The sequence below is a fragment of the Seriola lalandi genome, unplaced genomic scaffold (assembly GCF_002814215.2).
Source record: "Seriola lalandi dorsalis isolate HSWRI2012SDOR001 ecotype SW California unplaced genomic scaffold, Sedor1 jcf7180002054575, whole genome shotgun sequence".
In the NCBI taxonomy this organism is placed as follows: Eukaryota; Metazoa; Chordata; class Actinopteri; order Carangiformes; family Carangidae; genus Seriola; species Seriola lalandi.
The window spans coordinates 863166-878402 of NW_019525128.1; the positions used below are offsets into that span (position 1 = coordinate 863166).

A 15237-nucleotide genomic window follows, 5' to 3' on the forward strand; every position below is an offset into this window, starting at 1 on the left:
GGGGGGGGGTGTACCTGTATGACGGTTTTGGCCAGAGTGATCTGATACTCCTCGATGTGCAGAGTCTCCATCCACCTCTTCTCCTCCTCATCCAGGACCTGACTCAGCTCTGTGGTCACTTTAGCCTGCAGAGGGAGGAGCCGGGCATCAAAACAAACACACCTTAAATTGAACCACAACCTACACAAGCTTCTCAGACTCAAATCATACTTTTAGATGATAATTTTTTGTTTGGTTCTAATAATTCATGAGAGAAAAAGATCACTTATCAGGCTTTTATTTTGAAAACTAAAACAGGAAACGAAATCTCATTATTTATTTACACATCAGAGAACTTGTATTTTCATTTTCTGTGTTTTTATATTTCTACTCCTTCTGGTTTCTTTTCAGATTTTTCAGATTATTTTTTCATACAAAACATTTGTTTTTATTGTTCAGTGAGAAACATCAGCGTCTTATATTAAGAAAAATATAGATGGGGTATTTAACTTAACTACATGATCTGCACAGTCACTGACAAACACTACCGGTTATTACCTCCAAGGAGGTTATGTTTTCACCCGTGTCTGTGTTTGTTTGTTTGTCAGCAGAATTACCCACAAAAAGATTTTGGGGCAGATCCAGATGATTTACTATGAATTTCACTTTTTTCCTCTGAAGTCTGGTGGATGTTTCTATTTGTTTCTTCAAATAATAACTAACAGAACTAACTAGAATAATAGTAATGCTAATACATTATTATTCATCACAACAGTTGAGGGAGGAAATGACAAACCTTCAGAAAACATCACTCTGTGTGTGTGTGTGTGTGTGTGTGTGTGTGTGTGTGTGTGTCTCACCCTGACAGAGTTGAGACAGTCCAGCTCCAGTCTGTCCACAGTCTCTGATGGCAGCAGAGGACTAAGCTGAGAGCGGCTGAACGGGCTTGTGATACACACAGTCCCCAGAACATCTCTGAAACAACAAACACACACACACACACACACACATATGATGTCTGAACATACACACATCTACACAGAACCTTTCTCTGTCACGGGTTTGAGGGGTAAGTAGGACCCAAATGCAGCCAACACTTTGGGGAACAGTGCAGACAGGTTTATTAAACAAAATACAGACATGAACAGACGACGTGAACAAACCCTGAACTAAACAGACGAACCGACACAGACAAAGGGGAGCACAAGGACTATATAGACAAGGAGGCAAGGTGATTGCACACAGGTGAAACACATCAAGGCGGGGCAGAAACAAGACCACGACAAGAAGCAAAAACACTGAGACACACAAGGAACCAAATTACAAAATAAAACAAGCTAACTAACAAAAAGTGTCTGCCATTGAAAAACATGACATTCTCAGAGAACCAGGAACCACTGAAGGAACGAAATCTGTGCTGTTCAGTCCTACAGAAATAACAGACGCTCCACTGGTGACACTTAAATGTGTATACCTGTCGTAGATGTTGTGCAGCCAGTCCAGGAGAGAGTAGATGTCAGTGATCTCCAGCTGGTTGTCAGTGATGGCTTCCAGTTGCCTGGCAACCGCCTGGTGGTAACTCTGCACGTACACCTGACAGGTCAAATATTAAAGGTTAAAGTTAGATGAAGTCAGAGAGTCACCTGATTCATCCTCTGAGGCTCATGAATGTTTTATATGAATCTATCCAACAGTTTATCAGACACCAGGTGTTTCTGTGTCCAGGTGTGTCTCACCTGAAAGGCCTGGAACTCTTCGGGGTAAATGGAGACCACATTTCTGTTGGCGGCCCCCAAGTCCTCCACCACACGGGCTCGGAGCCGCCCCAGGTATCCATCCAGCTCCCCAGCTGTGAACTCTGCTCTCTCAGGCAGCGAGCCCTCAGCTGCCTCCTCCACCGCCTCCCTCCACCTCTGTATCAGCTGACGAGGCCTCGGGCCCCCTGGGGCTGCTCCCTTGTGGACGGCCCAGTCTTTATCAGCCTGCTCCTCCTGTTGCAGCACCTGCACACACACAGACAGACTCAGGTGAGGTCAGCCCTGACACATGTGACCACCACTGTAACCACGGCAGCAGCAGCCCTCACCTGAACCACCAGGCCCAGGTTCGGCCCAGCTGTGGGGGACCTCAGAGACTCCCGGACCACGGCCCACAGCTCCTTCTGCAGCTCCTCGTACAGCAGCTCCACGTCCTTCGCCTTCCTCCGCCCGCCGTCTTTGACACTCGGGCTGCTGCTGTCCTCCGGCTGTGTTGTGCCGCCCCGCTCAGCAGCGGCAGACTCATTACACTCCTGCTCCAGCTCCAGGATGTGAGAGTCAGCCAGGAACAGGTCCCGCTTCCTCACCAGCTGCAGGATCTCCAGGACTGAAGGACACAGACACAGAGAGAGAGAAGGACTGGTTCAGACTTTATCAGTGACTCCTCTAACTGACACTCAGACCAGACTGTCAGCTGATACTCAGAGACTGTTTCTGATCAGGTCAAAGCGACATGCAGCAGATGTTCTGTCTGTTTGCTTCAGGTGCAGGAAGAACCAGAGCTGCTGATGTTTGTCTGGAGCAGATGATACAGTTTTCATCGTCATTACAGCTGTGGTTGTAATTAACAGCCACAACAGTCTCTATTTGTGTGTGAATGACTCTGTATTTGACTTCTGACACTTATTCAAGTAAATCATTTGAGAATGAACTGTCACATCCAGTAGATAAAGTATATATGAAACATGAGACGGAGGCACTGGTGGTGATTTTGGAGAAATGTTTCTCATTTTAACTAATACTCCTCGTGGTTGTTTCCCCTTGTTTCCCAAGTTACAGGAAACATGGTCAGTCTCTCCTTTCAGCGTTACAGCAGTGAATAATGACCAGAGGTGTTTTTACAGAACATTATGGTGTCACAGTGAAGTTGACCTTTGACCTTTTGGATATGAAATTTCATCACTTAATTTTATGCTGTTAGACATTTGAGTTGTGTCATAATTAGTGTATAAATTTGTGAGTTATGGCCAAAAACATGTTTTGTGAGGTCACAGTGACCTTTGACCTTCGCCAAAATCAAAGTCCAAGTGAATTTTGATGAAGTTTCCTCAAAATGTTACTGAGATATCATGTTCATGAGAATAGGATGGGCAACCTTAAAACACAATGCTTCCATAAGAATCAAATGAAGACCTCAAACTGCTGCTATTACATACAAACTGGTATTTATGAATGTATGTTTGGACATTAGGTTTGTTAAGTTTCTCATTTCTCTCTCTCTCTCACTCATACACTACATTTATGACTGATAGTGAACATGTTTTATATATTTATATATAAAGGTAAAAGCTTCTCTGGTTTTATCGACTCTCTGCACGTACTACTTTTATTGATGTCTGTTTTGTGATTCTCTGACTGTTTAAAATGAATTGAAGTCTCTGAACTGTACACATTAATCATTATTAAAATACTGCAAATCATCATGTGTAAAGCTTCTTCCAGTTGCGTCCTCACACATGTTTCTATGTGACACGTCCTCAGCAGCAGCAGAGTGAGATCTGCAGGTCACTGTTGTGAATGAAACTCTTCATTCTGATTTATTAGCATTAACAGCTGCTCATCACACACACACACACACACAACCCACACACACACACACACACACACACACACACACACACACACATACATGTGTCCCCTCTGACTTGACTGAGCTCTGGAGGAGGATTCGTTTGATTTGAACATCAAAGCGGCCTCAGGAGGACGGAGCTGGAGGTTCCCACAGAATCACTGATCAGGTTTTCAGCTTCAGCTCATGAGTGTGTGCAGGGACACACGTCTTAGCTGATCTCAGACCGGTCATCAGGTCTCAGTGCAGACCACACCAGGTTCAGGTCTGTCTCTATGTGTGTATGTTCATGTACATATATGACATGCATGTAGGAATATGCAGCACAGAGAGAGTGAAGTAGTGAAGCCATGGATCTACATAAAAAAACAGCACCAGATGATGTTTTATTTCAGTGAGAAATGATCTAATCACCATGAACCAGCGGACAGGCAGTGAACCTGGGGCCTTTAGGGCCCTCTGGGGCCTGGGGCCATTTGATTTTGGTTGTATGATATATGTGTATTAATGTTTACTGCAGTGTGTTGAGAAGAGAACATGTGAAGCTTCACTGAACCTTCAGACTAATCTGAGACCAAACTTTAACTTCCGTTGGTTTTTCCACCTTCTGTCTGAGCTGTTGAGATACGTAACACAGGTTGATGACCATGGACACTGACTGAAAGCTTCTCATGTAGCCAAAAAGATCTGAGCTCATTTTTAAGCAGAAGAAATGGTCCCAAACAGATTTCTCTCAGTGAGTTCACAGTCTGATCCTCCAGAGTCCACAGAGCTGGTCTGAGGTCAGTGTTTACTGTCTGTCAGTGTGAGGTTGTTCAGGGAGGATCCTCTCTGACTGTCAAAACCGTGATGATGTCACAGCAGAACTGTGATGACATCGTCTGAGCTCATTCGTGCCAAGCTGACACACAAGGAGGAGCATTTCTGTTACGCTTGGCTGCTCTAACGTCAGCGCTCTGCTGCTAATCATCGTTATTCACCCACACCCCAGTCATAATTACAGCCCCAGTGACTTCCTGTTGTTCTGGTGACTTCAATATAAACCACTGCTGACTGGTGGCAGAACAAGCTGTCACTGGAAGAAAACCCGAGGACTGTGAATGAAGTTGTGCAGCCTGGAGGTTTATTCTGGTGGGACATCAGAGATAATGTCCTCAAGTCACACTGAATCACATCAACATGTCCATGAGTTCAGACCATTCGTGACTCTAAGTCACATCACACAGTATTTTTGCCCCCCACCCCCAGTACACCCCCTTCAGCTTTTATCTTCCTATTTTGTCTTAGTCTTGCTCAACATTCAGACCAGACCAGGTCCTATCACCATGAGTGAATTACTGAGTCCCTCAATAGGAACAAAATAAGAGTCAAACCACAAACAGACGTGATGCTGATAATCAAAGAGGAAATATGACTCAGTTTTTCAACACATCATAATACTGCAGCCGCCGGATAATACACAGTCAGGAAGTACACACACAGAGAGAGAGGGAGACAGGAAATGATGTCTTCTCCGACATAGACTGCTGCATCAGAGAAGAGCTTTGCCAGGGCTACTCTTTCAAAATAAAGGCTTTGCGTGTGTGTATGTGTGTGTTGGTGAGAGACAGCAAGGATGTGAGACTTCCAGATGTTGTTGTCTCCTTCATCCTCCTCAGTGTCGACACAGGAACACACACACGCACACGCGCACACACACACACGCACACGCACACGCACACGCACACGCACACACACACACACACACACACACACACACACACATACAGGTTCAGTTCAGGTCCAGGTCTACGTGAGTGGATTGTTAAAGCTGCTCACTGTCAGTCCTGGTGGGATTTTCTGTAGCAGTCTGATTCAGCTCAGACTGTTTCCTCTCATGCAGAGTCCACGTCCTGCCATGTGTTCCTGAAAACTGCTCTGAGGATTTTCTCTGAGAAAAGATGAAACATGTTCGTAGACTTCTTTTAAACAATGGAAACAGCAGCTAATAAAACTATTTTCAAACTGCATTGTGAAAGCTGGAGCTGCTGAGTCAGACTTTAACTGCTCAGATCCACCTGCAGAGGGAGAGATACTTTTGACAGTGCCTATTTAAATGTGTTTAATGTGCATACTCAGTGTGTGTGTGTGTGTGTGTGTGTGTGAGAGTGAACAGTAGTTGTATTGTGTGAGTGTGTGCAGCTCGTAACCTGAGCTGTGTGTTCACATTTTCCTTGTCTCCTGTTGTAGGAGTCTTCAGAGGAGGAGAGCTGCTTCTCCTCTGAAGACTCACGACTCAGCAGCTTCTCACCTGAACTGTGACGCCTCCACAGACCAGCGTCTGTGTCAGTGTCTTTGTAGTGGAGGACGTGAGAAGATGAACCCTCAGGACTGTTCTCACATGTCTAACTGGGATCACTCAAACTGATTTGGGATAAACTCTAACCCTTATTTTGTTTTAACACAGAATGTGGGAGGTGGAGGAAGATACTGTCGACTGGCACCAGCAGGTTTCTGACACGTCATTCAGTCACCATTCAGTGACCTGAGGCTCTAACTATCATTATTTTCATGAATTAAAACCAGTTAACACTAAATCCAGTTACCAGTTTGATGTCTGTAAACCATTGTAAGAAAATGATCATTGTTTGTTGAAATTGTTGTTATGTTATTGTATATTTTTTTCAGGCATTGAATAAACTGATTAGTAAAGTAACACATGCAGTGAATGGTGGTTGATGATGTGACAACAACTGTCTAAAACAATTTTAATAAAAACATTATAATCTTCATGAAGGAGGATTTACTGCAGGACTGTTGTATTAGACTACATCAGTTTTAGTTGGATGTTTCTAATAAATTGCCTAATGTCAATGACGTGTGGTCACATGATTGACCGTCCAGCCGATGCTTTTATTGTGAAGTAGCTTAATAAACCTCCTGTGACTTGGCGAAATCTCTTGTTATTTCTTCTCAGAGCTGCAGCTCTTCTTCTCTGCTTCTCTTCTTCTTCTCTCTCAGTGCATTCGAGGCGTCAGTGTTAGGACAGTCCAGCTGCTTCCCTGCAGGCACAGCTGGATCAAACATGTTTCCTCTGATATTTCAATATATTCCTGTTAAACCCTTCATAAGTTCTTCATCTGCAGACACACTCCTTTACAAATATACAATAAAGTGAATGAAACTACAGAATCGGATCTGCGCTGGGTGGAGGTGTTGATAGACCTGCAGACTAGAGCTGCTCCAACTGTAATTTTCTTGGCTGATGGGTGATTATTATTATTGATGACCAAGACACATCAGCAATGCTGGCAGTGTGGACACATGCATGTGAGATGCAGCAGCAGTTTGGCAGGTAGCTGTAATGCACAGGTGAGGTCAGAGGTGTGGTTCTAGTTTTAGCCTCTTTGCCTTTAGCTTCTTGAAACTGGAAATGTTCAGCAGGCGATGGAGCTTAAGTGTCTGATTAGTTTGTTGTTCTGCATGTTTTTGTGTTTGTTCCTCCATTTCTTACTTTGGCTTCACATAACTGCAGCTTTGTGTCTCCTTCAGTCACAGTGAAGAACTTCCATGCTGACAACATGTGTAGCTGTGTGTTGTGTGTTGTGCAACATGACCCATCCTGTGATGTATGAGTGTAAATGTGACTGACAAAGACAATATACTTCTTATTCTTATTCTTCTTCCGTAAGAAATTTCAGCAAATAACTATTCCCGCAGCTTTGACAAAACCCAGACAAATTATAAATCAAAACTCCATGGCGACATAAATACCAAACTAGAGAATGAATGGAGAGACGTCATGAAAATGACCAAATCCACCCCTTCTTGGAGCCCTACTGCTTCGTCATATTTTAATGTGGAAACATGGCTGAAACTTTAAACAGGTCATAAGACTTGATGCTTTTTTAGGTTGAATCAGTATTTTCATAACTATTACGGTTTTCACAAAATCGCAGTTTAAGTTTTGTGTCATTTTTAGACAATTTCAGATTTTCTGATGGGTGTGTATTACACTGAATGTTGAGAGACAGAGTGGATGACATCACGCGCACTCTAACTGACATCCCTGAAAAAATCAGACAAACTCCTTTATATCCCACAATTTTCAACCATTATAGTTAATTTATATATAAAAACAGAGACGTTTGTGCTCTATCACCCAGTGTTTGTCTCATCAGAAATCTTTCATGCTGTTCATTTTAAACTGAGCTCTGAAGTTCTTGCCAAAAACAGAGCTGAGGGGAGTTTTGACACTACGATAAAACCTCAACCTATCATTGTCTTTACTGAAGTCTTGGGAAGCTGCTAGTGAAGAAACTTTTCCGATACAACTTGTAGTTTTCACCTTAAAAGCTGCTGTCTTGACTCACACAGAGACATGGGGGGGGGGGGGGGGGGGCTTCTACAGGGGCTTCTATCAGACACTGAAGGTGCTGCAGGTTCAGGTTTTCCTCTCGGTGTTCATGGAGCAGTTTCAGAGAAAGTCTGTTTGTGTGTGTGTGTGTGTGTGTGTGTGTGCTGACAGTCAAAACAGAAGCCGCTCTCCATGTGTCAGATAAGTGATTATCAGCAGACTGTGCAGGCGTCTCTGACAGGAAGTCATCAGCAGCAGACAGTTGGTCAGTAAGTGAAGGACGTGCTAATGACTGACAGGTCCTGAGTGTGTCCTCTTATCAACACAGTGAGTTACACAGCTGAGGAGCTGACAACAGTCCACGGTTTACACAACTTCAACCTGAGTGTGGTGAGTTCAGGGGCTGTAAGAGTCTTTAATGTGGACTTCCTGTTTCATGTTTCACCTTCTACCTGAGACCTGCAGCAGCTCGCCAACAAACCACCTGCAGAGCTGCTGCTGGTAATATGACCATGGATTAATGACTGTAGCGTACATACCTGGCCTGGTATCAGTCACAAGCCATTGAAGAAGCTCATTGTAAGGACATACAGAGTTATAGACCCACAATTGACACTTTGTGACTCTTCCCTCCATCAAACTATCAGATTGATAGGAAACAGAGACAAAGGACCTTTCTCACAAACAGACCATGCTGCTAGCAGGTCAGAAAGACACAGAACCAGAACAAGGGTCGAAGGGTCAGCTCCAGAGGGTCAACGAATGGACACCAGGCAAACTGGAGAATATAGGCAAAATCTCCATTTGTGATTAATTCCAGATTTGAAGGATGTAATATGAAATCAACACTTGTATTACTCCTATCTGTCATTATAAGTGCCATTAGGTTTATATGTTATTTCATTTAATGTTTTATGGTCATGGTGGAAGACTGATGTTTATAGGTAAGCTCTAGAATTAAACTATTCAAAAGTTCTGTGGAAAATTATTCTCTTCTCCAAGTGGAAACACAGGAGAAGAAGGGTGACACCCCTGAAACATGCGCCAGCCCCCAGGGGATAAACAGTCGTGATCAATTCACACATTGCTCAAAGCTCAAAGCCCGGCTCTGTAGCCATGTAAACTTTTAGCTCTGAACTTCTGGCCACAAACTCATAGCTCTTAGCCATTTTTGCACTTATTGTTTTGTCCGCATCCTTTATTCTTTCTTTGCCAAATGCTCCAAGTAACATATTTTTTGTCTACATGCACGATCTTTTATTTTTATAAGCCAAGTCAAGACCAACTGAACCAAAACAACAGAAGTGCCTCAGAGTAATTTTGTAACTTTTAAATCATCATCAAGTTTCCCTTTTTAAAGATTTTTGACAGTTTAGATTCATCTGGTCAACGCCAGCCTCCTCTAAAGTTATCCAACCAAAGAGAAGAGCATTAGAGTTTATTTCGCATCAACCCACAAGAGACACCAGCTGATAACATCTGCACGACCGCCTGCAGAGAAGCCGAGCAGAAATCAAGAGAGCCCGAGACAGAAAGTCTCCTGGCAAACTCCACCAGAGCTGAACCGCTGAGACACCGGCAGAATCCGTCACCGTGATAACGGGACCCGGCCTCCAGGAGAATCCACCTAGATCCCACGTCTCCAGGGTTATGACATACCAAATGACATTGATCACATTAATCAATGAAGTAATTCATTGTTGTCCTCCCTGAGGACTGGTGCCCCTTTCAACAAGAGAAAAATTGAAATTATGGTGTTAACGTTACATGACACACACACACACACACACACACACACACACACACACACACAAAGAGCAATGGGTCAATTCCACACAGTGTGTGTGTGTGTGTGTGTGTGTGTGTGTGTGTGTGTGTGTGTGTGTGTGTGTGTAAGGAACACTGAGCATGTCTATCATCACTCTCTCCTTCTCTTCACCTCAAACATAAACTCTACCTGCAGACTGAACGAAGGTCAAACTGAGTACAGCAACAAAAGCACCAACGAAGAAGTCCCCTGAGCTCTAGGTCTGAATTACACTCAGTCTCACCTGAGGTCTCACCTGGATCACTGACATCCAGGAGACTAAATCCATCTTTCCATTTATCATCTGTATTTTACATTGACGACTTGTGTGTGAGCTACCAGCATCATGTGACGCTTCAGGTGACACAGCGATGTGATGCTGCCTGTATGTGTTGCAGTGAACAAGGCTGGTGTTGGAAATTCATAGATCTGGTTCATTTGTTTTTGCAGATGATAAACTTCTGTGAGCTCCTTCTTAGGGTCGGGCAATTATACAAAGAGTTACCAAACTGACATCACGACTCTCCAACTGATTTGATATGTTTGATGAATTCATTCCTTCATACAGACAACAGAGAATCAAACTCCACAGGCTCATGTACACAACCAGTGAAGACATTCAGTGGGTCATAGAGATATTAGAGAGAAGGGGAATGATATGCAGCATATGGTCCGGCCGGCCAGGAGTCGAACCAGAGACTCGCTGCTCAGATGTAATAAATACTGTCACACACGTTACACGACAAACAAGCTAAATGTAAACACTGTTAGAAAACAGCAGTGTATCTCTGCACTCACTGCTCAGGAAATCAGCTACACACAAGCAGCATTCCTGAGTGTTGTTTACCAGCAGCTGAACAGTGATATGAATGTTAACCACACTGTGAGTCCCAGCCACAGGTTGTTCCTAACAGACCAGTCCGTGGACAAAAACACAAACACAACTGACTGGACTATAACAGAAGACATGCAAGTTTTAGACCTGTTCTCATCTATCTATAGTTCTTTAAACAGATGTTTAAAATATCATATAACACAGTTACAGTACAGTTGTTACTTCAGACTGGTACCAGTCTGTGTTTAACTGTCGGTCTGTCCACAGACACACACTCTGCAGCACACTGATGGTGTGTAGTGTGTACTGGTAGAAAGACACACAAACAAGCAGGAGACAACAGCTTTTCCTCTAAACAGAAGCCCAGACAAATATTTGATTTCGTAACAACTCACTTCTCTACGTGGGCTGTCTGAACCTCAACACACCACAGCTGTTTCACTCGCTCGCACGCACACACGCAGCTCAGGTTAAAGTTAATTATGGTTTATTACAACATCAACATTATGGTTGGTTGTGTTTATTGACAACACTGAGATTCATTGACAACATTTCAGACTTTGTTGAGGAGACAGAGGCAAAGTCCTGGACTTAGTTCAGCTTTAAGTTCATCATGATGGAGAAGAGAAGTTCTATATAAGAATCTCTATAAGAATATTGGACACTATAATCGAAAAACAGGAAAATCATAAAAGTAGAAATTCAGTAAAAATAATATCATTATAAATATTTTTTTTCTAAAGTCTCTACACATGGGAACTTCATGTTGGTGAAAGATGGTTATACACAGAAAAAGAAAACATGATCTGCAGGTCTGTAATGGGACTCATACTTGTGATTGACACTCACTACCACTGTTTATTATTAGTTTGATTGCTTCCCTGTTAGCCTCTGTGATAGCTGTTGCTAACCCTCCTGGGGTTTACACAAGGCAGAGATTGGACTGGAGTTTGCGACATGGACTTGAGTCACTCACACACTGACTTAAGATGTCCTCAAAAGACTTATCTTTATTTTACTATCTCTACCAAGGAGGTTATGTGTTTCCTTGTCTGTTTGTCAGCAGGATTACACAAAACCCACTGAACCCACTTGGATCGGACTTGGCGGAGGGATGGGACATGGTCCAGGGGAGAACCCAGTAAATTCTGGGGCATGTAGAGATCTGCACTCTACTGAGCGCCTTTTCAATTCTTTAAAATGTTTTTGGCATTTTTACATTAAAGCTCCATATAGTCTAAAGGTCTCTGTCCATGTGTAGTGTGATTATAGATCAGCTCTAGCTTCTATATTAATACTGTGAAAGTATCAAAGCCTCAGTCCACAGAGAAATGCACACATCCTGTATTCAGAAAATGAGCCTTAAAACCAGCCGTCAGGACTTCTGGAACTTTGTGATGTCACAACAAAGCAGTCACCGCTCTCAGCCAGCCATGCCCCAAGCCCCGCCCACCTGGACCCAACCTTGCAGGATTTGGTTTCTCTGAGTGTTTTTCTGAAATCAGCTATTTTCAGCTGATCTCTATTCAGGACTCTTAGTAGTTTATGTTCAGCCTTTGGTAGAGCACAGCCGGACCACTGTAGTCCAAATGTCTATTGGGCTAATTTCAGTGCTGACTGACCATCACCATTTGCATTTATTTGCATTTAGAGCCTCCTCTCGTCTGATTGGCTCAGCAACCGGTTGTTACTAGAGCTCCAGAGAGAAGCCTGAGAGAGGAGATGTAAAACTACATTGAGATGGTTTTTGGTTCTTAAAACCACAAATATATCTTCTTATGGATCAACACTTCAGACAAAACACAGAAGAAGAGGAACATATTGAAAAGGAAATGTCTGAAAATCTGAATTTCATTCCCTACTTTACCATCAAGTATAAGTTATATAAAGGAGTGATGATGAAGCATGACATGGTTTGAATCATTAAGATATGTTAGTACAGTATACGCAGCAGACTGGATGCAGCTCGTTCATCACAACCATTACAGCTTGAGATTTGACTTGGACTTGTGAGCATCTGTGACACAATGTAAAAAATGTGGCCTGTGAAATGATCCACTTTGGATGATCCAACCACTTTATTTGATATATTGAAAACAACTGACGGCATTTGAATCCTACATGGACTTCTTCAGGTAGAATAATGGTTTGTGTTTGTCTTTATTTAATGATTGTTCAGAGCTTGTTGATGTCTCCTGATAACCATCATATGTGCAGGAGGATGATGGGGCTCATCTCCATCCACCTTCCATGCAGAACGGAGCATGGAGATGGTTGTGTTGATGTTTGATGCTATGCCGCTGAATACCTGCTGTGCAGAAGTGCGACTGATGTGTATCTGTCAGCTCAGCTCTGCATGCTTACATAAGACAGCAGAAGGCATGAAGTGAACCATGAGAGTGGACCGCCACATCTGAGTTAAACCGAGGTCAGACACCATCAGAACATGTCAGTAACTCTTTTTTTTTTAATGAATTTAATGATTAAACTTTTACTTTTTGCAGCCCTTGTTTTGTCTGGACTTTTTTTGGAGTGTTTTTAGAGCGTTTTCTGGCGATCTAAACTACATCATCTTCATGTGAAATGACTTCAAATGAAGCTACAGGTTCAACACTGCAATCACAGAACAGGACTGTGTGTGTGTGTGTGTGTGTGTGTGTGTGTGTGTGTGTGTGTGTGTGTGTGAGAGAGAGAGAGAGTGTGTGTGTTTTGTGTCATTGCTAAACAGAAGTACAGAAGTAAAGGGGTCAGGGCTATTTGTACCTGCATCTCTGTTATGTACCATTTACACACACACACACACACACACACACACACACAGAGTAACCTGATCTGCTGACACGGTGGTTTATCAGCATCTAAAAACAAGCCCTCATCTGACATCCAGAACTTTCTGCTCTGACTAAAACTGAACTGAGACTCAGTGTTCATATTCACCTCAGTGTGATCATCATCACACTTCAGACAGCAGAGTGTGTTTCAAGGGGTCTGGTTCCTGGTCTGGTCTCAGTTACTGGGGACCAAGCAGACCATTTAACTGAATGTCACTGGGAGACTCCAGTTTGTGATCACGGTGATAACAGTCATAGTGAGTGCACCAGTGAAGCAACATGTCAGGACTGAAGGCTTTATCTTACCTTTAATTACAGTTGTTCTCTGACTGGCTGCAGCGATAACACTGTTGCTACCAGGACAACGGCGCACACTGACCGACCGGTCCTAACATCTCCAAAAATGCTAGAGGAAATTTCCAAAAAAGATAAACTGTATATATGAAGTCTCAATGGAAAAAAAGAACGTAATGCAGTGATATAACAGTCCTAGGGTGAATGGTAAATGGACTTTACACTTATACGGCGCTTTTCTAGTCTTACTGACCACTCAAAGTGCTTTAAAGTACTTGCCACATTCACCAATTCACTCATTCATACATCACACCCATACAGCCACAAACACAAGAGTGTTAACCACAGGTGATCAGTTTGAAGGTGAACGGTGAATAGAATAATTACAATCTACCAATCACATATTTTTAATAAAAATCGGCAGATAATGATTGGTGGCCAGTCAATCGGGGCAACGCCAGTCAGAAAATGAACGTCAGAGACATGTTTGAGATCAGGAACTGTGTCTCCATCACAGAGTTCATCCACCAGTTGAGTTTTACACTGTAAAATATCCCAAACACCAGAGAGCTGGATCATAATTCTTAAATAACTACATACAGGATCCTTATCAAAAATGACAAAATCATGACAAATCAAATCACCCAAATTGGTGCGGTTCTGCCTGAGAAGCCCATGGTTACATAAATAAACTCAGCTCCAAGCTCCAAGCTGCCATCTTTACTGACACTTTAATATTGACACCTTATTTTAAAATTGGAAACACCAACATCATAAGTGTTAATCTGCAGTTTCCTTGATCATTGGTCTGACAATGTTTGATAAATCAGGAGTTAATGTTTTCACACCATAAGTCGGGATCAAAAATGTATCTTTATGTCAAAAAAGATTGGCTGATTTGAAAGTCTCAAATACTAAATTGTATGAGCTTCAAAAATCCAGAATCAATTGAGCTTGAATATTCATGTGTCCATAACATCACAGCTGCAATGTTTACATTTCTGATAACTGATCAATCATTTGAGAAGTTTCAAAGAAAATAAATGCTCTGGTTTCTGCTTCTCAAATGTGAATTTCTGTGTCTTTAGTCCTCTGTGACTGTAAACTGAATATACTGTTCACCTTGAACTCTGGGAAAACTGTGATGTTCATTTTATTAACCAAATGATTAATTGAGGGAATTATTGATAAATTAATTGATAATGAAAATGAATACAGGTTATCTACCATACACAGTATGTATGATGTGACACAGTGGGGTTATAAAACAGAGCAACTGTTTTAACATGTAAACAAGGGTGTGGGGGAACTGAAAGCACACTGCACACGCACACACACACGGACACACACACACACGAACACATTTGAATCATTCATTAGAAAATAGGAGAGTAAACAGGGTGCGATAAACAATAGACGCCCTTAAAAAATTTCCAGGACCGGCCCAATACTTATGATCTTACACACACACACACACAAACACACACACACACACACACACACACACACACACACACACACACACACTTCCCAAATACATTCCAGAGTT

The 15237-nt window shown here is 42.6% G+C and overlaps 1 protein-coding gene across 2 annotated transcripts in view; it reads right to left on the reverse strand.

Moving 5' to 3' along the window:
• The window catches only part of LOC111663354 (exocyst complex component 3-like protein 2), a 59550-nt gene that overhangs the window by 8329 nt on the left and 35984 nt on the right, over positions 1–15237 (reverse strand). For both annotated transcript variants that reach the window (XM_087176970.1, XM_023417522.2), the window contains exons 4-8: positions 2066–2343; positions 1716–1982; positions 1454–1572; positions 840–954; positions 15–125 (exon numbers count right to left, since the gene is read on the reverse strand). In XM_087176970.1, the coding sequence (XP_087033096.1) occupies positions 15–125; positions 840–954; positions 1454–1572; positions 1716–1982; positions 2066–2343 (890 nt within the window). The remainder of the gene's footprint in view (positions 1–14; positions 126–839; positions 955–1453; positions 1573–1715; positions 1983–2065; positions 2344–15237) is intronic.